We start from the raw sequence: 23811 nt of genomic DNA, 5'->3' as shown, positions 1-23811 counted from the left end.
ACAAACAGGAGATGCCCATTATTCTCCTTATTCTAAATATCACTTATTAAATCATTCATTTACCAAGTATGTAAGTACTTGCTATGTGCAAGCTACTACGATAGGTGCTGGGGACAAAAAAGATGATGATACAGTTCCTGTCACCAGCCATCTCAGCTCAGTCTTTGTCACAGGAAACTCTTTATCCAAACCCTGTGTAATACTGCTTTCTCTCCACTGTTTCACCCTTGATTCACTTTCACTTGACCCATCCTCTCTCTCCAAACCCATCTGTCCTTCCTCAGGCTGCCATGTGCACCCTGGAAGAGCAGCCCAACCAAACTAGTTTCTGCTCCCTAAGAAAACCACCCTCTCTCACACCTCCATCTGCCTGGCTGCCATTCTTTCAGCCTCAGTTCTAACATACTCCTTTGGGAAACCTCACCCGAGTCCTTCAGGCAAAGCTTGATGCTCCCATGCTACCAGTGACTTTACAAGACCTTATCAACCAATCCTTTCATTATATAATTGTTTATTTCCAAGACTACCTTCCTACTAGACTATAAGAACCTAGATGGTAGGGATCTTATTCATTTTTGTATCCTCACCACCCAAAAACAAACTTGGCACACAGCAGGCACCCAATAAATGTTAAGGATGAATGAATGGATGTACAATAATGTGCAACTCAGAGGATGTAACAGTAAGTTGAGAATCTACTGGAAAAATCTATCAATATAGACAGTTTTTAAGAGATAAGAAAAGGATAATCAATTGGATTTACTGCTAGCTATCTAAATTAATAAAATAAACTTGAAGGCAGAAAAAAATACCTTAAGTAAGGTGAGCTACTATGAAAAATGGAGAGTAGCTCATCTTTAGGGAGCTTAAATGCTGGGCCCCAAATTCATCATCTATATTTCTTTATAACTCAAGCTTGGATTTTTTTTCATTCAAATAATGGTCCCATTTATACAAGATTTACTTCAAACAGAATCTAAATGACAAGAAGCAGATAATGTAACGCACGTTGTCCTAAAATTGTTCCAACAAGTTTCCTTAACTTTAGTCATTTCCCCTCCACCTAATATTGCCACATTTGCAGACACATCACTACTGTAACCTGATAGTTCTTGTTAAATCAACTCACATTTTTAACTCAAATGCCAACTTAAGAATCTTTCTATGCCATAAAAATTTATGAAATCACAGGTTTGATTCACTAGTTATACTTTTTAATATACCTTAAGTAAATATAATATTCAACTATCAAAGTAAAAAATGTTTATTTGTGAACCACTTAAACTTCTATCAGGTAAGTAAATGAGGTGTGATTTGCCTCTACCTGTGGTTGCCATGCTCTGTATAACTCAACTTACCACCTTCCCTATTTTGGGCCATCCCTCTTACAACCTGGGGCTCTGCACATAATTTATGCCCTTCTCTGGGCTCTCTGAATTCACTTGGGACTGAGGTTCCTTCAACTACTTTTGATTTTTAACTTTAATACTTAATTTTTGTGTGTAATAAATAAGAAAGGAAAAACTTTACAATTAGGAAACATGACCTAATCATCATGATAGCACTCTGATGGAAAGGTGGCAAAACTTCATTGCAAATTTTTGTATGCTGAGATTATTAATTCACCAAGGAATGGGACAGAATTTTCCCCACTGGCTGTGCTTTTAAAAATATGCTAACATGCTTAAACTTTAAGTGACACAAAAAAATAAAAAAACAGTTTTAAATCATAAAAAATTTGAAAAAGGAGTTTTCTTTTTCTCTTAACCAGATTCACTCATGTACAAAATTTAATTCTACTATAGTAAAGATCTGCAAGTTGGCATTATCGATATAATCAAAGTGCTAATTTTATTTTAATTAGATTAAAATAACACCAAAGAAGCAAAGTTTATTTATACATAAAGCAATCTCTAAAATAAGATCTTTGACTAGAAGAACTTCTGCTTCTGGGAAGAAGGAACAGACATGGTTTTCCCTATTCCTCCTGCTAAGCACAATTCCCTGCACATTACATATAAAACAAACATAAGATGACTCTGAAAACTGAACAGAAAGCAGACCAGCTAGGGAACTTGGGATCTGAGGAATGACAAGGTGGTGAGTTCCCTGGGTTTACTTCTTGGCACATACCCAGACTTGGAGCTGAAGACTCTGACAGCCCAGAAAGACCAACAGGCACAGACAAAAAAAGCCCCAACAAGCCTGTTCTCCCTAGACAAACATCCAGGAAAGGACAGAAAACTTTTAGCCAATAACCACTCTATGCCAGCCAGCCAAACACCACAGAAAAACCTGTGGTCTGCCTCCGACCCACACTAGCAAAGGCCAAGGAGGGTGGGAGGGCTAGATTTCCCTTCTCATCAGACTGAAATGAGGCACTCAAAACCCCTGCTGGGGTTGTGTCAGAGAAGACCAAGTAAGAAGCCAACCCTTTCATCCCCACTGGCCAGTAATGAGGCCTTAACCCCCATGGTGTCAGTGGAGACAGGAGGTAGGTAGTGTGGACTGCCACTCCCACCTGGCAATAAAGAGGCTCCCTGCTTCCTTCCCACAGGGGCGGAGTCAGAGAAGGCCTAGCAGACACCACATGGGGAGCTGGAACTCCCACACCCACCCCACAGAAACAAGAAGTGCCCACCTCCTTCAAGTGTCAACAGAGGCCACATAGAGAACCTGGACTTCTACCTTCACCTAGCAATAATGAGGCAGTACACTCCACCCCACTAAAGCAGTGTCAGAGAAAGCCAGCTGAAACAAAAGGCTTAAATAAGATACAGATTCTTATAGCATAATATGAAAAAGTATAGCTTCCAACCAAAAATCACTCATCATACCAAGAAACAGAAAGATCTCCAACTGAATGAAAAAAGACAATCAGAAGATGTCAACACCAAGATGATAGAGATATTAGAATTATCTGACAAAGCTTTCAGAGCAGCCATGATAAAAAATGCTTTAACAGTAATTATGCACATACTTGAAACAAATGGAAAAACAGAAAGCCAAGGCAAGGAAAAATTCTCTGCAAAGAAATTTTAGAAGGCATACAGAAAAAATGAACAAAAAATTTAGAAGGGAAAAATGCAATTACTGAATAGAAAACTCAGTGGATGGACCCAACAGCAGAATGGAGGGAACAGATGAAAGAATCAGTGAAATGGAAAACAGAACAATAGAAATTACCAAATCTGAACAACAGAGAGAATACAGACTAGGAAAAAAAAAACGAATAGAACCTTAGGGACCTGTGGGATTGTAACAAAAGATCTAACATTCTTGTCATCAGAGCCCAGAGGGAGAGAAGAAAGAAGGCAGGCAAAACAAAAGAAAACAAGAAATAATGGATGAAATATTCACAAATTTGGCAAAAGACATAAATCTACAGATTCAAGAAACAAAGTGAACCCCCAAAAGCCAAAGATATCTATGCCAATATACATCACAGTCATAATTTAACTTCTAAAACCTAAAAAAAAAAATCTTGAAAGCAGCAAGAGAAAAACCATACCTTAGCTATAGAAGTAAAACAATTTGAATGATACCAGATTTTTCATCTGAAACCATGAAGGCTAGATGGAAGTGGCACAATATTTTTCAAGCACTGAAAGAAAAGAACTGTCAACCCACAATCCCATACCTGGCAAAAATATTATTCAAGATTGAAAGGGAGACCAGGCACAGTGGGTTAGGCCTGTAATCCCAGCACTCCGAGAGGCCGAGGCGGGTGGATCATTTGAGCTCAGGAGTTTGAGATCAGCCTGAGCAAGAGCAAGACCCCTGTCTCTACTAAAAATAGAAAGAAATTATATGGATAACTAAATATATATATAAAAAATTAGCGGGGCATGGTGGTGCATGCCTGTAGTCCCAGGTACTCAGGAGGCTGAGGCAGAAGGATTGCTTGAGCCCAGGAGTTTGAGGTTGCTGTGAGCCAGCCTGATGCCATAGCACTCTAGCCCAGGCAACAGAGTGAGACTCTGTCTCAAAAAAAAAAAAAAAAAAAGAAAGGGAAATCAAGACATTCTTAAATGAAGGAAACCTAAGATTATTTGTCACAAGCAGATCTCTTCTAAAATAATGGTTAAGGGAAGTTTTCTAAACAGAAAGTATTAAACAATAAAAAGAAATCTTAGAATATCAGGAAAGAAGAACATGGTAAGCAAAAATATGGGTAAATACAATAGGTTTTCCTTCTGAGTTTCCTAAATTATGTTTGATGGTTAAATTAAAAATTATAACACTTTCTGATGTGGTGCTAAAGGTATGCAGAGAAAATATTTAAGACAATTATATTATAAATAGGAGAGGGTAAAGAAGTACAAACAGGCTGGGTGCAGTGGCTCATGCCTGTAATCTCAGCACCTTAGGTGGCAGAGGCAGGAGGACTGCTTGAGGCCTGGAGTTCTAAACCAGCCTGGACAACATAGTGAGACCCCATGTCTACAAAAAATAAAAATAAAAAAATTAGCCAAGTATGGTGCTACACGCCTGTAGTCCTAACTCCTCAGGAGGCTGAGGCAAGAGGATTGCTTGAGCCCAGGAGTTCAAGGTTACTGTGAGCTATGATCATGCCATTACACTCCAGCCTGGGTGACAGAGACCCTATGTCTAAAAAAAAATTTTTTTTTAAGTGTAAACAGAGATACGGTTTCTATATTTCACTCAAACTGGTAAAATAATGACATAAGCAGACAGTGATAAATTATGTATATATAATGTAATACCTAAAGTAACCTGTAAAAAAGCTATACATGATTTAGTAATTGTTTCCTTTGAGTTGTGCTTTTTGTATGTCATGTTTAGGAAATCTTTTCACATCCTGAGGTCATGAATATACACATACATAATTTTTTTCAATTGAAAATTTTTTGTAGGGTTTCATTTTAATTTTTTGTTTTGTTTTATTTTTTTGGTCATTTTGTATTTCAAAATATTATGGGGGTACGAATGTTTTTGTTACATGGATGCCTTGTATAACACTTAAGTTTGGGCTTTTAGTGTGCCCGTCACCATAATAGTGTTCACTGTATATCATATTAATTCATTTTTTTTTTTTTTTTTTTTTTTTTTTTTTTGAGACAGAGTCTCACTTTGTTGCCCGGGCTAGAGTGAGTGCTGTGGCATCAGCCTAGCTCACAGCAACCTCAGACTCCTGGGCTTAAGCGATCCTACTGCCTCAGCCTCCCGAGTAGCTGGGACTACAGGCATGAGCCACCATGCCCGGCTAATTTTTTTTTGTATATATATTTTTAGTTGTCCAGATAATTTCTTTCTATTTTTAGTAGAGACAGGGTCTCACTCTTGCTCAGGCTGGTCTCGAACTCCTGACCTCGAACGATCCACCTGCCTCGGCCTCCCAGAGCTAGTAATTCATTTTTTTTAATATGGAAAGCTGTTTGTTTCTGCAACATCAAGTGAATAGTACATCTTTCCCATTGTATCTGACATCAGTGTCCTATGAGCTTTCTATGTATGCATGAATTTGTTTTCTTCATCTCTGTTCTGTTCCATTTTTCCATTTGTCTCTCTATATATATACCAATTCCATACCACCTTACTATTGCTTTATAAGTTTTGAGTTTTGGTAGGGTAAGTCTCTCTACCTTTTTTCAGTGTAGTCTTACTTATTCCTGGCCCTTAGATCTAGTTTTCTCAAAGGATCTTGTCAATTTCTCTGAAAAACTCTGTTGCCCTTTGGATTAGAATTGCATTAAGTTTACATTTAAGAAGAAGTGACATCTTTATGTTGAATCTTTCCATTCATGAATATGCTGTCTTTTTCTATTATGTACTTAGTTCTCATTTAATATCTTCCAGTAAAGTTTTCAAATTTTCTTCATTAGGATCTTATTTTCCTTTTGGTGAATAAAGCCCTAGATAATGTTATTGTTGTTGCTATTTCAAGTGGTATCTTTTATTAAAAATTTCATTATCTATTTGTTGCTGCTGTACTGAAACACTATTCATTTTATAAATTGATCTTACATTTAATGACCTTGCTGAATTCTTATTACTTCTAATAATTTGTCACTTCTAGATTTTCCATATAGGTAATATCTGGTCTGTAAATCATGTCAGCTTTAGAATTTTTAATACATAGTCTTTAAATATTAATTGCTTTTCAGTTGTGCTATTTAAAAATATACTTCTGGGCAGTATCTGATCAACTTTAGGTAGTAAGAATATATATATGAAATAATCTACAGATAACATTTTATTAAATATAATTAATATATTAAATTAGAAGTTTAATTCTTTTCTTGGACAATTATAAACATGACAGGCATTAGAAAGAGGATTAGAAGGATTATGCACATACAGATAAAACTGAAAAAAAAATTTCATGAAATACTCTTATTATATATGGTGCATGCTGATAACTTCCATTTTTTTCAATAGTAGTTGCAATAATACCAAACTGATTCCATGACCTTCAGTTTGAAAAATATTGTCTTACATCAACTGGATTACCAACTTTTAAAATGAATATTGCTACATGCTTCAGTTCCTGCATTTCTGTTTATGTTTAAGACCACATTAGCAATAAAGAATGCTTAAACTGTTACAGCTTAATGAGAAAAAACAGGGGCAGTCTTAAAATTAAAGTGTTGCATTGGTACCAAGTGGAGAGCAAATCACTTAAGTCACACTGTGGTTTAAAGAGAGAAAAAGAGTGGGAAAGAGTTGAGTCTTTACACAGCACATTCCAACACAGGAACGCTCAACTGAAAAGAACCTGATCCCACTCTGGTGGAATCTATGCATGTGTGAGGGCAGGGAGTATATGAGAAATCTCAGCACCTTCCTCTCAATTTTGCTGTGAACCTAAAACTGCTCTAAAAATTAAAGTTCATTAAAAAAAAAGAAAAAAAGAGGAACCTTGTCCTCAACTGGGGGTACATTCCTCTTGAATGTTTATTTTCAGCAGCAGAACATGACCCTTTATACCAAACAATTGTTCATTTATATTTTACTCTTTTTATACGTTTGTTTTACTTTAATATCAAAGTTTGTTTTGACTTTGTTCCTGGAAAAAAGGTATCAGACCTAAGACACTAAGTTGTAGGTTTATAAATATTTAAGTCACATAATAATAAAAATAATGTAAGTCAAATTAGATGGGGTAGTTAGCAAAAATTGTTTTTTCGTCAAAAAAGATATTTTTTTCACTTTTACAATAAACATATTATTACACTTCTGTAACTTTTTAAATATAATTTAACAAATTTAAAGAAGAAAATTCCAACACAAAATAATAAAAGGAGTTGGTAAGCCAAATTTGAGAAACATCAAGATAAAGTATAAACCCCTCCCACCAGTGCCCAGAATCCTCAATAAAACAGCTCCAGTCTTCCTCTCTGGCCTTAAACACACAATCATTCAGCAAATATATACTGAACAGCTCTTAAGTGCTAGATTCTGTCCTAGGTTACTCTTTACCCATATATAACTACACTCCAGTTAACTCAATGTCACAATTCCCTTATCCCATCCTGTGATCACACTTCCCTGAAGGCCCTCACTCTACCCAGACCCACCTTCCCACACAACTTAGGGCCTTTGTTATTCACACCTGTATTCTACCTGGTGTATGGTACAGCATTCCACATTTACTTGGCTCTCAATACCTAAGAATCATATTGAAATGACTTCATATAAGCCCACAGAATTGAGCTTATTAAGCTTTGATAGAATAAATTGGAACACTGCAATCATACAATTGGTACCATCAAGAACTGGCCACTTAATAACATTTCCTATATATGAAACACTTCCTCTTAACCAAGTTCATGAGTAAAATCTGTTTTTCTCTTCTCATCCTTCAAAGAAATTTGGCATTTTTAAACCAATGATTCAAATAATGACAGAAGAAGTTGGACTTTAGCCATAACACAGCTACCTAGTTTGTATAACAATTCCTTTCATGATTATTACATATAATCTCATAGTAATAATTTCATTTTGACACCAAAACTCTACTAAACATTTTCCATTGAGAACTTGAAAATCAAAGTACAATAGCAAAAGTAGTGAGCAATCTCTACTACATAAATTATGAGGAACACAAAATTAAAATGCTACAATGGTAATTCCAAATATCTGTCACCACAAAGGACATTCAGGTGGTATAAATCTCCAGTATAAAGAATCATTTTGGGAATGGTTTTGGTTAAACCTCATATGATATAAAGCCCTGTGTGAACAAAAAGATGTAATAATGTATTTCTCTTTCTAACACTGAAAGTAGACATAGCAAAGGTTATTCTTATTCCCTAACATTAGGATTTCAATGTTTTCCTTAAATTCTCAGTGTACATATCTATCTTTGAGTAAAGGCTGATGTGCACAAGCATTTATTTCAAAGGTCAGATTGCTAAAGTCACTTTAGTACTGTAGGACATTCTTCCACAAATCTTTTATAAATGATATCAATGAGTTAATGCTAGTTTTTAACTATATACCTCTCTGAATGTCACGCAGTTTCTGTAAACTATATCAGAGCCAATATGGTAAAAAAAAAAAAATTCACTCACACCACTGATTATATGACGTGCAACAGATAAATTATAACCCCACATCCCTACGTTGTCCTGGTTCTCCACCTCAACTCTTTAACCTCTCTCTTGCTGTTCCTTTTCATTCTACCTCCTATTCCCAACTACTGGCATTTTCCAAAGTCGGTGATTTCGTTCCTTTCTCTGTATGCTTTTCTCTGTATGTTTATTTGTCCCATCTAGGCAGTAGACTGACCTCTTCTCTTCTATCATGCCATTCCTTTGCCCAGAAATCTTACATAGCTCTTTGCTGCATTTCATGGTCCTCAACCCTTTCCTCCCCCAGTTCTCATCCTGAAAGCTTCCTCTAATCAGAAAAATCTCCCTTCTGTCTTCACACTTCTCTAGTATTTCCAGCCTGTGTGCCCCAGCACTCATATCATTTCCATAAACATACAGTATAACCTTCCCTCCTCCCTCCTCACCAGTCTAACACACTGACTGCCACACTAGAAAAAAAAATTTTCCTTGGGGGCCATGGTGTTTTATTACGAAAATAGAATAAAAACTTCAAAAACAAGACAATCCTTTCTAATTTACTGAAAAATTTATTATTTTTTATTGTTTTCTGTGCCTGAGTTATATGCAACTTGAAAAATAGTTCTCGCAGCTCCCAAGGTGAAGAGATGTGTGAGTTACATACGCTTCACAAGGCCCTGGCTCAAAACTAGCATGAGTTAAATACAACTCGCATGGCAGTTAATGTGTTAAAGCCTTCCATTCTGCAAATGTCCCATCCAAGCCCACCTCCTCCACAAAGCCTCCCTTGACTATGCCAGAACCCAGGAAGCTCTCATTTCTCTGAACACAAAATTGAGTATCATCTGCAGTGTTCACCTGTCTCACCTCAAAAATCAGTTTCTTTGAGAACTAGCAAATATTAATAATATTTGTGTATTGCTTTCTATAGCTTTCCTCTCAACCAGTTCTATAAACATATAACATTTCTAAGCTAAATCAATCTTTACTGCAGTTAAATACAGTGCTCAAAATCATTGCTTTCCATTTGTTTCTCTCTATATGTTCTTACGATGAACAAAGAGTAATAAGATAGTAAGACTGGTTCCCTAAGACCCAGACTAAATTCTTACAAACGCATTTTACATAAATAAAAGTAGCTAATCTAAAAAACTGATAGTTTATCATTATTTATAAATAATTTTAGCTTACTATCTTTGACTAATATATGTTCTAAATTACAATATGATACAAAGTAAATAAGTCTATAATTTGAAATATAAAAATGAATGTGAAGATTTTCATAGACTTTCAATTGTAATTCACAGAATATAAATCCTTTGGAGACCTCTTGTGGATAAAGTTAAGAATACCAAAAAAAACCTAATATTTTAAGATAGATATTCTATAATTTCAAGCCATTCTTTTGCCTTTTCTCATGCAGCTTTAACATTTATGCCTTCAATATTAATGAAATATCAACTAGTAACTGACAAAAACTGCTGTTTTTACCTTCAGATTTACTGCAGAAGAAAAAAATGGGGTTCAAAGTCTGAGATACAAGCAACTTTGTGTGCTTAAAACAGACAGAAAGATATCACCAAAAACAAAACAAATTTTCGTACTTGAAAATTTACAGCTGTTTACTGGTAGTAAATATGGAACAGAACTTTGGCAAGCTATGTTTTCATACCTAATTAAAAGCATTCTGTATTCCCCTTGCTAAGTTTTCTTTTATTTTCTTTTTAATATGTCTGGGAGTTGTATCTCAGGTTGATAAAGGCTAAACTTTATCGATGTTAAAATGGAACCACTAGCATTTAGGGGAAAAATTAAGGTAGGACCTCACCTCACACACTAAAATAGAATGAAGAAAAAGTAAATGAAAAACTGAATGCTAAAAATAAAATTAAAAAAGAAAATAAATCAACTAAAAATACATATATGACAACATAGATGAAGTGCTTTCAGAATGGTGAGAAATCCTTTTAAGCATAAAAATAATGGAATGCTACCAGAAGTATGGAGGACTTCACTGGCCCAGACGGTCTACTAAAAATACACAGAAATAGTGAATTAAAATATAACCAAAAAATGTTTTTTAAAGAGAGTCAAAAAATAAAAAACTTCAAAAGAGGAAATCCCCAAGGGCTAAAAACAATATGAGAAACACAGCTGTAGGTGGAAAATTACACCCTAAAGGGCCATGCACAGAGAGACAATAAGGTCCAACATACTTCTGATAGAAGCTCCAAAAGAAAATAGGGGAGAAGCAACATTAAAAGAGACAATGGCCAACAGGAACAAGAAGGATAATAACTTCCACTTACAGAGAGCTTTCTATGTTAGACACTGTTTCAGTCACTTATTTAATCCTCACAACAATCCTATGACATAAGCACTCTTAATACCCTTATTTTAAGAAAAGGACACTGAATGAAAACACAGTAGAATAATTTACTCAAAGTCACCAAGGGGAAGAGCCAGTTTTCCAACCCAAGCCCTATGTCACAGGAGTTCACACTGTTTGAGCCTTTGACTTTTAAATCTCCACTACTACAATTCTGCCCATAGATATATAAATTAGCTGTAGACATTCCACAAAAATGCAGATTTAACTTTTGATTTTGCTTAGTCCAATATCCAAGTAAAATAAAAATGAACAAAGAATAAAAAAAGAAAATTTACAAAGGATGAAAAATTACATGTGGTAGTAAACATAGGAAAAATTATATATCCACAATGCTAACCAGAGAAACACATATTAAAACAAGACAAAAGCAGTCATTAAATTTGTTATGACCCACATCTGATACCCAAACTGTCTTTGTTTATGGCAAATTCAGGCCTTTGAATTTCATGTGATAAATGAATATTTAGGACTATTACCAGGCAATACTTCTTGCTAGACAGAAATTCAGTTTTGGCAATGTCTGTCACTGTGGAATGTTTTGATAAATTTTTTTGAATTTTGCCTTGATTGGTTTATAAAAATAAGTGGAAAACAGAAAAATGAATGTGTTGATACAACTGATCACCTTTAGTGTCAATCAATCCAACTTAATTGAATACACACTCAGTTATAAAGAAAAATTAAAATCAAAGACATGAAATATTGAAAATACAGTTTTAGAAGCCTATCTTTTAAATTTTTTTTTAGAGATTTCACAATCTTTTTAGCTAGGAACAAAACCTGTTGTACATTTACTGTTTGACTTTTAATTATTCAAGTTTGAGCACATGTTCAGAAAAGGATTAAGATCAAAATAAAGAGACTTGATGCAGAATTTTTTATCTCTGCAACTGGCAGAGATTATTTAAATGATCACTCCCAATGTAGACAAAGGTTCAAAGAACCCTCCTGTACTATACTAGTGGAAGCATAAATTGATATTGCCAATTCTAGCAAGCAGTCAAGAGCTTTATAAATGTGTATACCCTATGACCCAGTAACTCCACCTTCAGGAATTTATCTTAAGGAAATAATCAGAAATATACACAAATATTTCTATGTATTGATATTCATCATAGCAATATTTGTAATACTGGGAAAAAAGAATACAGTATAACAAAAGGAATGAGTAAATTATGATCTATTTATATGACTAAATGTTGTGCATTTTGTTTTCAAGAGTGCCTACTTAAATATTAGCAAATGAAATGGTGTTCACTGGGATTTGTTTCAAAATAGATAAGCCAGGGAGGGAAAGGAAGGAAGAAACAGAGAAGCAAAATTTGCTCTGAGTTGAAAAATGCTGAAGGTAGTAGATAAAGGATGGATTCATGGGAGTTTACTATACTATCCTGTGTAATTCTGTATTAATATATGTTTGAAATTTTCCATAATAAAGTGAAAAAATACATAGGGAATTTTTAAATAAAAAAACACAATATAAAAGTGATTTTGTAACATGAATCCAATCTCACAAATAAAAAAAAGGGATACACATACATGGAAATAAAACACCAAAATGTTGAATAGTCATCTCTGGGTTTGACTTATTATGTTTATCTTTCTTTGTGTAACTCCCAATTTCTTCTAAATGAACACATATTAGTTTTATAGTAAGAAAAATTATGACAGATACTTTGAAAGAAATTAAATTCAAATGAAAATGAATACTCAACACTAAGGACAAAGAAACATATGGAACTTCATTTAATAAATCAGTTTCATTTTCTAACTGATTTGTCAACCTACTAAATTAAAATCCTCCTGGGCCTTCCCTGACTAGTCTGAAGTCCAAATTCCTCAGTATATACAGTCCTCCTCACTCAAGCCCCAGCAGGCCATTCCCGTCTCTTTCCCACCATACTCCCCTGGGTGGCAGTATACAATCTTCCCAATGAGGCACCCTCATGTTTGGCATTTAATAACACCATGCCATGCGAATCCAGTGACCTACGTACATATTTGCCTCTCCCATTGGATTGTAAACTCTGTCAGACACATATCATAACCACATCTTCTTCCTCTGTATGAACAGTGCCTAGCACCCAGCCTCATAAGTAAGTGGTGTGACCTTAGGTCTAATAAACAAAACCACCAGACACAACCATCCATGAGTTGAAACTTGCAGCACAGACAAACCATTTTCAAAATTCCATAAGCTTTGTAAGAAATGAGTTCTAATTTATCTCCAGAAACTGAAGATTAATTGCCAAATAATACATACCATAAACCTCTTAATTACTAAATAATATCATTAAATAATATCAGGAACCTCCTTTAAAAGATCAACTTCTAAATTCCTACATTAAGGTAACATTACGTGTAATTTTGTTTTTCTTTTTAAAAATTTCCAGTACTACATTGGAAATATAATTTTTATAAATAAAAACTATTTTTAACAACTTTAGTAAGTATTGGTTTGGGGATTAAATCTAAGTTTCAGAGTCAGTATTTTTTTCTAGCAATTCACCAGCTTACCTAACAGCTGTGGCTCTGTGGATGAGCATTTCTGTTTGCTCCGACAAGGCTGATGGAAGGAGCAGCTCCACCGGCTGCAGGCATGATATCCGAGTCTCCAGCTCTGAACGGGAAGCAGAGTCCTGGAAACTATCAAACACAACCTCACCTGTGGCTGGCTGCACTCCCTGAAAACAAATAAAAATGGAATGTCACAGAAAATATACATTTTTCCAGTTATATCAATGACAGGCATAAACCTGGAAAAGGTAAAGATAATATACTCTCGGGCATGTAATCCATTTCTAAAATGTTTGGAAACCTATCTGCTTTTCAAGACTCTTACATAACGGGGCAGATTCCTAGATAATTAAACTATGCTAAACGGGATTTTCAAGAGACACCCTGAGTACAAATCCTAGATCTAATATACCTAATGGTGTGACGACAGCAAGTCACCAAACCCTACTGGGCCTCAGTTTCTTCCTCCATAAATGGGAATAAACCAGCCTACTTCCCTCATAGGGTTACAGGAAGGACCAAATCATCAAACATGTGAATTCTTTTGTGAACTACAGAGTACCATACAAATAGCAGTTATCACCACTAAAAGTAACAAGTGATATGGTCCTAGTAAACTGACCACCAGAATAATAGTAAATTACCACTTCATTATATAAAACACATAACAAGTATAATTTTTACAAAAAAGATTAAATATAACAAACTTTTGAACAAACCCCTAGTCTATCCAGTGAAATAACCATGCCAACTTAAAGCCACCCCCTAAAACCCCAACCCTATAATAGCAAAGATAAACTGGAAAAGATCACGGTTTGGAAGAGGTGATGTGAAGTTACTCAGCTGAGGTCCCAGAGTGATAATGTGCTGGAACCAAGGTTCAAACCCAGGTAATCTGACTTCCCAGGCCATACTTTATCCACTACTGAAGCTGATGAAATGCATGGGGCTAGTTACAGACCGCATTACATAAAAGGAGGAAAAATTACTAATCCCTGTATTCATAAGCCACTGATGAGAAGCCAACTGACACAGCCACTTCTGAAAACAGTCACGCATTATCTAAGAAAGTGGAAAATATACATACCCTATAACTCAGCAATTCTTCCCCTAGGTATACACGCCTAAGAAACTCAGGCACATGTATACTAGAAGATATCTACAAATATGTTTAAAGCAATATTCTCCATACAACCAAAAACTAGAAAGAACCCACATGTGCATCTATAGAGGAATAAATAAACTATAAATGATGAAATGAAATAGGACACAGCAATGAGTGACCTATAACACATGTAAAGAAATTTCACATACAAAATGGTAAACAAGGCAGGGTGCGGTGGCTCACGCCTGTAATCCTAGCCCTCTGGGAGGCCGAGGCGGGTGGATCGCTCGAGGTCAGGAGTTCGGGACCAGCCTGGGCGAGACTCCGTCTCTACTAAAAATAGACATAAAAATTATTTGGACAACTAAAAATATATATATAGAAAAAAATTAGCCGGGCATGGTGGCGCATGCCTGTAGTCCCAGCTACTGGGGAGGCTGAGGCAGTAGGATCGCTTAAGCCCAGGAGTTTGAGGTTGCTGTGAGCTAGGCTGACGCCACGGCACTCACTCTAGCCCGGGCAACAAAGTGAGACTCTGTCTCAAAAAAAAAAAAAAAAAAATGGTAAACAAAAAGCAAGACCCAAAAGAACACACACATATATTTACATTTGTATATAAAGTTTAAGGTGGTAAAGTTGGAACTAAAAGCCAGGAAATTATTCTATTAAAAGTCTGGGTTATAGTCACCTCTGGAGGGAAGAGACACACAGAGAACTTTTTTTTTTCCTTCTCATTTTTTGTTTTTTCCTTTTTTCTTTTCTTTTTCTTTCTTTCTTTCTTTTTTTTTTTTTTTTTTTTGAGACAGAGTCTCACTCTGTTGCCCAGGCTAGAGTGAGTGCCGTGGCGTCAGCCTACCTCACAGCAACCTCAAACTCTTGGGCTCGAGTAATCCTCTTGCCTCAGCCTCACAAGTAGCTGGGACTACAAGCCAGTACCACCATGTCCGGCTAATTTTTTCTATTTTCAGTAGAGACAGGGTGTCGCTCTTGCTCGGGCTGGTCTCAAACTCCTAACCTCAATCAATCCTCCTACCTTAGCCTCCCAGAGTGCTAGGATTATAGGTGTGAGCCACCGCTCCTGGCCCAAAGACCTTATAGGTTGTAGGTAGCATTAGAGTTCCTGACCTGTGTGAGTGCCTCATGTTACCCTGCAAATTTCTGTTTTATGCATTTTGCCATTTGAGTATTTTGTAATTATTTAAAATCCCTCATTTGTAGCTCAAGGAACTAACTTAATTGTAGCCCAGGGGCCTTCTCTAGTTCCCAGACAGTTGGACTATCAGCACAGCAGGATACATACATAAACTTAAGTCCCAATCTACAAACCAAGCATTTATAAAAGCCATGTACAGTTTTTCAAGTAACAACTTTATCAGCAAGACAAATTCCCTTTTCCTTTATTTAATCAGAGAAGTGGTCTGTATTGTAACACCTGCAACATCTATTACTCTGTGTGACATGTGACATCGAGAAGCCCAAAAAGTCAGTCCATATAAAACTGTATTGCCCAGATTGGAGGCACAGAGCCTGATCACAGTAGTACTACAGCAGCAAAGCCTTTGGTTTCAGATGACCAGTACCCAAAAGATGACTCCCCAATAGTGACCGGGGAACGTATAACACTCATCAGGTTCAGGGAAAAACCAGGGAGAACAGTGTTGTGGGTAAAGGAAGATGAGATCTCACTCAGCCACATTGGGCTTAAGGAGCAAGAGCAAATTCTAAGTGTCTTTGTTCAATAAAAATTTGGATGCAGGAGCCTGGAGCTCAGGAGAGGTATAGCCTGGACCCAGAGCTCAGGATGTCATCACCCAAAAGCAGTTGTTAAGGTCAAGGACAGGCCCTAAAAAAACTCTTGGGGGGAAACAAAGACTTTTCATCTTTTCAAGTCCTAGTTCACACACATGGTTAACTTCGGAGGTAGGCCAGAGAGTATTCCTAAACACACTATGTAGAAATTATATACCACTAACTCTGTTCTTTAGACTGAGTTTCAGGTAAATATAAAATAGTACATTGCAAATGTTAAAGCTTAAAAGCAAATAACCTTCCTATCTGTAGACAGGCTAAACTGCCTGTAGCTAGATAAACAGTGCTTCTCAGACAGGCACGGTGGCCCACGCCTGTAATCCTAGCATTCTGGGAGGCCAAGGCAAGCAGACTGCTTGAGCTCAGGAGTTCAAGATCAGCCTGAGCAAGAGTGAGACTCCATCTCTACTGAAAATAGAAAAATCAGCTAGTGGCATGCACCTGTAGTCCCAGCTACTCAGGAGGCTGAGGTAGGAGGATCACTTGAGCCCAGGAGTTTGAGGTTGCAGTGAGCTATGATGACACCACTGCACTGTAGCCCAGGTGACAGGGTGAGACTCTGTCTCAAAAAAAAAGTGTTTCTCAAAGATAAAAAAATCACTTAGAGCCATCCAACACCAATAGGAATGCTAACTCCCTGAAAGAAGGGCTTATTAGTTAAATATCAAGTTAACACAGAGTTATACAGTCAGAAAAAGGTATTAAAAAGCACACTGGAGACATTCGGATTGTAATTTTTGTTGATATTGTCACTGACTGTAGAAATTAGAAAAAGCAAAGAGAATCAGTTATTATTAGGACAGAGTTCTACTTCTGCTGAACTTACAACAGTATAAGGGAGTCTATAATCATTCTAAAGGGCCCTAAAAAGTCTAAAATTTTGAGCTCTGTCCAGGTAAGTCTATAAATAGGCAAATTTACTCATAAATTGTCAGAAGACAAGATCAATAAAACTGTGATTCACAAATCATATCCATCTGGTAAACTGACTGTGAATATTCCTAATATTAATTTACCTGGCATTTTGTATTAGCCATTTATCATTTCCCCTTAACCTGTCCTCCAAACCTAGATATAATAGATATAATAATATTATAATCATTCTTGTTTAATTTCAAACCCCTAGAGGAAATTTATAAAATACTCTGCTTCCCATGCAAGTGTTGGCCTAGTGTCTTATTCTACTATTTGTATACTGCCTTCATGTATGCCTGTCACTGTGTCTATCCTTAACCCTAAAATCCTAGAGCACATGGACCAAAACTATCTGCTAGCTTCCCATAGCATAGAGTACCAAGCAGCCACATGAGAAAATTGTAACTAGTGATTTAACATATATTATGAGGAAAATGTTTTTCTAGTACAATTACTTGAAGGCACACTTCATCAGATGTCGTCATTATAAGCCATACATTACTCACCTTTAGAGATACCACAAACATCTGTCATTCATTCTTCACCTACAAAGTACTTACCACAATGCCAATGAAAATATTCCCTTTTTTTTTGTCCTTAACATTTTCTGTATTTTCACAGATACACAAAAGATAGTTGGTAGAAGTATCAGTCATTATCTCATCGACATTTATAGCATCATCCAGCTTGATTAGGGGATTCACATGTAATAATAATTAAGGAAAAATATACGCTAAATTCCCATTAACTATTTTCTCCTTTAAAATAATGGTTCATTTTACCCAGTACTTTTGCTATTTACAAGAATATTCATTCTTCTGATTTATTCTGATCACAGCTGCATTCCTGATATTCCCTAAGATATAAGGATCATGCAAACAGGTAACTATTATCTTCTCACTTTCACAGGGCCTAGAAGAGTACATCAGATCCTACAAAAGCTCAAATATTAACCCACTTCTTTATTCGGATGGTGCTGAGACTTTAACAATCCCATAATGTTTAATTCCACAAGCCAAAGCATAAACACACTAAAATGCCATAAATTATTTTTCTCAAAGTGCCTAAAGCTCCCAGAAATAGCAAGAGAATTTTTAAAGATGTAAGAGAAGAAAACAGAAACATAAATACATACATGTATGTATGTGTGTACGTCTGTGTATGTGTGTATGAAATGAGTCCATTAATTAAATTCTCAGTGATCAAAGCTGATTTTTGACAGAGTCAGTCTGGGTACCTCCAATTTGGGTATCAGGAAATAAGAGCTATCATGGCAACAAAGGAGAAGCCAGGAGGCTTCAAATAAGAAGCCTTAGAAAATAGGCTTCAAATAAGAGACTCAAGCTTATGCAAAAGAAAAACTAAAATTACCAGGTTCTTTCAGTCTGATTAGCTTAAAACAACACAGGGCCATTAATGGTTTGGAGTCCATTCTGAGTGACACCCGTTCCCTATTTATGGTATTAATGGAACAAAACAGCCCTTACAATTTGGGTAGAAGCTAAACAGGTTGTAAATAAGCAGATCTGTAATAAGCCACAACAGAAATAATACTTTCACACAGTAGCATTTAAGATTGTCTTATCCCTACATTCTTTTACTTTAAGAGACCTGATGCCACCCCATAATAAACATTTTAAAAGATACTGTTATCTCATTTTATATATAATTATTTGGCTTTTAAAATGGACGAAATTTTATAACTTTGCTTTTGGAATTATTTTGCTTCAAGTAACACTGACTTTATGAACAACTATAAATCTGGGGGCAATAACTGTACACACTGAAGATTCTTGCAAAGAGAGAAAGCTTGACCTACAATCCATTTTCAAAACTAACAAAATTTTTATGAAGTTAACAATTAATGAAGATAGACTACTATTATATTTTACAAGCATTTCATTATACCTTAATTTTGACTTTGGCAGTTTTTTCACATTTTGAAATTAATAAGTTATTTTTAGGTCTTATTTTGAGAAGACCCTGAGGAGCCTGTAGGCCCTAAGCATCTTACTACTGCCTACAAATGGTCTAGAGAAAATGTAATTTTAAATCAGTAGCTAACCTGATATCATCTTTTATGAGGTCACTTTTTTCTTGCTCTTAAAGAATGAAGAATTGTCCTTTCACTATGACACTTGAAAAATGCTTGTTTCCAGCCATTATCAATCCTTCTGTCTTCAGTAGTGCACCTAATCAAGGGTTCATGTAACCATACTGCCTCATCTCATCAAAAAGGTACCCAAAGAACAATTAAAAAAAAAAACCTGCCACCTTAAAACAAAACCCTGTACCATTTAAGAAAAAAAATTCCTATTCAAAAAGGATATCTTCTCCAATGAGTGTGGATTTCGTATAAAGAGCAGTCAATTTCCGAGAAAAGAGTGTACTTTTATTGTCTCCAATGGCCTTTAATGCTGCAGTTTCAGTTTGCTTCACAACTCCCACCTTCAACAAAAGAAAGAAATACTGAATAGCAAATGATAAAAAATTATTTTTAAAAAATCATTTCAAAATGTTTAAAGGTTAATTCTGAAAACTTAAAATATCAATAAATAAATTACTCCACAATGTCCAGATGTAGGGCTTAAGTAATAAGCACAAGGAACTGACAAGTGTGGATAAATCACTAAGAAACATTCTACCAGAGTTAAAACACATTTTACCCTAAATATCTAACAATACATTAAAAACTCATAAAAATATAATGCTAATAATTATGAAACACTTTCATTTGTCTAAAATGCCAAATTCTAAAACCAATTAAAGCCTACCTACCACCTTACAAAACATGTTTTCACTCTCTGGAAGAGAATCCCAATTTCCTTTTCCCATAAATTAAAGCCAGAGCTGACCTTGTATCCTTTTGCCACAAGGCGGCGTACGTGAACAAACAGTCTGTGACTAGGTATACTTGCTGTCATGAAGTTGTGATCTAAATGGCAATAAATATTGAGCTCCCGGGCTGCAATCTAAAAATTAAAAGAAACTATCAATAAAAATGTCTATTTTAAGATTCTTTATGTGGGATTTGTTCACTTTGGTAAAAATGTATCAAGGTATACGCTTAGGGTTTGTACACTTACCTAGACATGTAGTATATCAATAAGAAGTTTAAAAGACATTCCCTGTATAGAAGCCTATGGTTCTATTTTTGGCAGTTCCAACAGCCTAACTTCGGGGCCAACATGTGCATCTATAAACAACTCAGAAAAATATAATAGGTCTTCTTCTATGTCCTTACAACTACCAAAAACATAAAGAACTGAACTTTCCCTACACAGACTATTCAATACAGAGAACATGAGACTCTAACGGACTAAGAATTTGCTACATGACACATGCAAATGACTGACAATGAGAAGACACCACAGAGCATACATAAAGGATGAACCCACTACAAGAAGAGAACCCCCAGGTCTGGTTAGGTAATTAATGATGCATGACTGATAGAAATACAGAACCAATCAGCACCACCCGATTCCCTGTTTTTCATCTGGAAAGCACATGGCTTAGATATTGCCCACTAGAGCCATGGAACTCACAGGCCCCTACTCCATCCCATGTCTGAGCTATATTAGTCTATCACTGAAGGGCAGGAAAACATCAGCCTTTACTGCGGTCAGACCTGAATTTACCATTTATCCTAGACAGTTTCTTTTTCCCCTTCACTTACGGGATGCCAACTATGTTATTTGTTCCTGTCTTCTGGAAACATATAATTTCAGAACACAGTATAATGCAACCAACTCAGAGAACACTACTTTCCTACCACAAGAGGATTTAGGAAACTTGAAGAAATAAATTTGGCCAAGTCTTCACTTCCCACCCATGAAGCAACAGATGTATTACCTCATCACTCTCTGATGCTGTACAATGCAACTAGGCCTAAAACTATGGAATCATCAGAATTGTCCATGACTTCCAACAAAGATGTCATCAGCAATACTTTCCCAAAGTTTGCCCACTAATGTTGAAATTCACTTTTTACCTTTATTGAGGCCTACATTAACTATCTCAAAATTAAATACAATCTCAATTTAGACTAAGATAGCAGGATGACTGACTGATACACAAAGAGACCTGTAAAACTTCAAACACAGGTAGCTGGCAGAGTTAGTATGTTCTTCCACTGAGACTTAACTTTGTTCCTGGCTGTGAAAATTCATAAATTTTAAGGGTAAGCAGAAGAAATTCCATACATCTCAAAATTTTTTTCCTGTTTCAGTCTTCATTAGAAAACATACTTATTTGATTATGGTTTATTCACTAACTGATTGATCCAATAAACTTTTGATGGATAAAAAGTACTGCTCTAGCACCATGGAAAATAAACACTAACATTCCAATAGGGACCCATCACTTCTCCCCCACCAAGTCTGGCTTGCACCAGGTTTCTTGTGTTATTTTTAGTTTTTACTTTAAATGACAGCATTTTTAAATGGTGGTTGATCAAATTAGCTTTTATATAAAGTTATAAAATGAAATAAAAATACTCAAAAATATCTAAGGCTGGACAAGAAAAACATGAAATAGTGTTTGAAAAAAACAACTTACCTCTGCATCTTCCCCAAAGAATCTGTATTTATATCCACATTCCACACACAAAATTGCATCTTTATGCTGCTGCTTCATTTCTATATATTGTAATTCTAATGGTGTATAGATGCTTTTGGACCGCTTGTTAGATGGTTTAGAATCAGAAGTTTTCTGTAAATTTTCATGACTGCTACATGATGATCCAAATTGACTGACATCAGAAAGTGTCTTATCCTGGCAACCAAAAGATTTACACAGTTTAAAAAGTATTAACCATAATAATAAGTTCCCAGAGAGAGAAAATGCAAATTTGGCAAAAAGCTAACACTTGGTGAATCTAGATGAAAAGTTTATAGAAGCACACTGTAGTATTCAGGCAAGTTATCAGTAGGTGAGAAATTTTTTGAAACTGAAAGGTTAAAAAAATTATGAGCAAACAAAACTATCATATAACAAAGCAAATTTTGAAATTGTAACATTTTAGTGTTTTATATACTTCTTTTTAAATTTGATTTCACTGAATCTATTATCAACATTTCTTTTTTTATTATTTATTCTCAGGTGTGTAATGCACAAAAGGCCAGTGGACAAGAATCTGACTCTCTCTCAGGAGTAGGCGGTTACAGAGTAGAGTCACTTGACTTGAGCAAGCATGCCAACAGATAATGTATTATATTTCCAAGCACACTCTAAAAAACAGTATATTCTAAAATCTTTATTCTAAGAAAGAAACATGATTGTTTTGGAAAAGAAATATGAGAAAGAGCTTTTGGAAAACATATAGCACGAGGCTACACTTTCAATGTTAGTATTGCTACTCTCCTTACCTTCCTGTGATGAGAATCATAATTAACTCCAATTCACAGTTCAGGGAAAATTCCTTGCTTATTAGACTCAATTTTGAAAAAAGTAAGACAAATTGATAGGATAAATCCAACTTCTAATTAATTGTCACTCTGTCACTGCTAACAACTAAAAATTTACCCAGCTACCTCTAGAATCAAAAATACAGACTAAAAGACAAGTGACAAGCAAGAAGAAAGGAGAAAGAAAGTAAACTGGCCCAGGAAGGGGAGACCCAGTCCAAAAGAAAACCCAGAAACATGTACTTTGCAGTGGCCAAATATTTACAAAACTCAGCTTACCTGAAACAGCAGGTAAAGACATTAGCTTTTCAAAAAGACTTAATTTATTTGAATAGTGTAACCCTGAAAATCTTTAAAAATCAGCAAAAAGAAGATGGTAAGGAATGGAGAGGTGCAGCAAGAGAAATGTAGGTCATTATACCAGATCTCAGAGACATTTGCTTTTAATTTTTATGGATTTTCTATATTGTTTCCATGACTTTTGTGTAAAATCTAGGAATGCTATTGAGGGTTAGGGTCAAGACATGAGAACCCCAGGAGTGGGACAGGACTTTGCCAAAGAGCAACCTGTGGACATGTCAGTTCACTGAGCAAATGCTGCTTGAACTTGAGGGGGACATTTCACTGATCAGGGATGTCTGTAATTGGACCCTGCCTTGAAGCCTGAGGGCCACAGCCTGGAGGTCTGCAAACAGATGGACTTGTAATCCAAAGACAGAGAGAATGATCAAAGGATGTCAGTCCAGCAGACAAGAGCAGTTTTCTATTCTAAGCCTGAGGCAATGTTCCTATCTCTCTCCTGAGTTCATGTCCCAGTAAATGAGGACTAGATAAATCCCATTTGGATTATACACTTTACTGCTGAGTCACGATTTTATCTTTAGCTTGTGTATACTTAGGTAGTCGATTGTTACTTTGGTGGACCTCGAAACTTAAAACTCATGATATGTACATGTAAATCGGTGACTGACAATAATTGTTTGCTGAAAGAATAAATGCTGATGCAGGACTCCACTCATGGCCTCCTGGCTCACAGGAATGCTGGAGGACCCCTGATTTCCCCATCACTTTAATCTATACTTTGTCTCTGTCTCCTTTATCTCCAATCTCTTGCAATGTTCCTCTGTGGGA

The 23811-nt window shown here is 35.8% G+C and overlaps 1 protein-coding gene across 2 annotated transcripts in view; it reads right to left on the bottom strand.

Annotated features, from left to right (window-relative positions):
* The window catches only part of MSH3 (mutS homolog 3), a 186608-nt gene that overhangs the window by 152533 nt on the left and 10264 nt on the right, over positions 1-23811 (bottom strand). For both annotated transcript variants that reach the window (XM_045566469.1, XM_045566470.1), the window contains 5 exons: positions 21833-22048; positions 20131-20247; positions 19606-19723; positions 17836-17981; positions 13447-13613 (listed from right to left, as the gene is read on the bottom strand). In XM_045566469.1, the coding sequence (XP_045422425.1) occupies positions 13447-13613; positions 17836-17981; positions 19606-19723; positions 20131-20247; positions 21833-22048 (764 nt within the window). The remainder of the gene's footprint in view (positions 1-13446; positions 13614-17835; positions 17982-19605; positions 19724-20130; positions 20248-21832; positions 22049-23811) is intronic.

This window comes from Lemur catta, chromosome 12, assembly GCF_020740605.2.
Source record: "Lemur catta isolate mLemCat1 chromosome 12, mLemCat1.pri, whole genome shotgun sequence".
NCBI lineage: Eukaryota > Metazoa > Chordata > Mammalia > Primates > Lemuridae > Lemur > Lemur catta.
The sequence above is the reverse complement of the archived record's forward strand: the minus strand, read 5'-3'. Positions and strand labels throughout refer to the sequence as shown.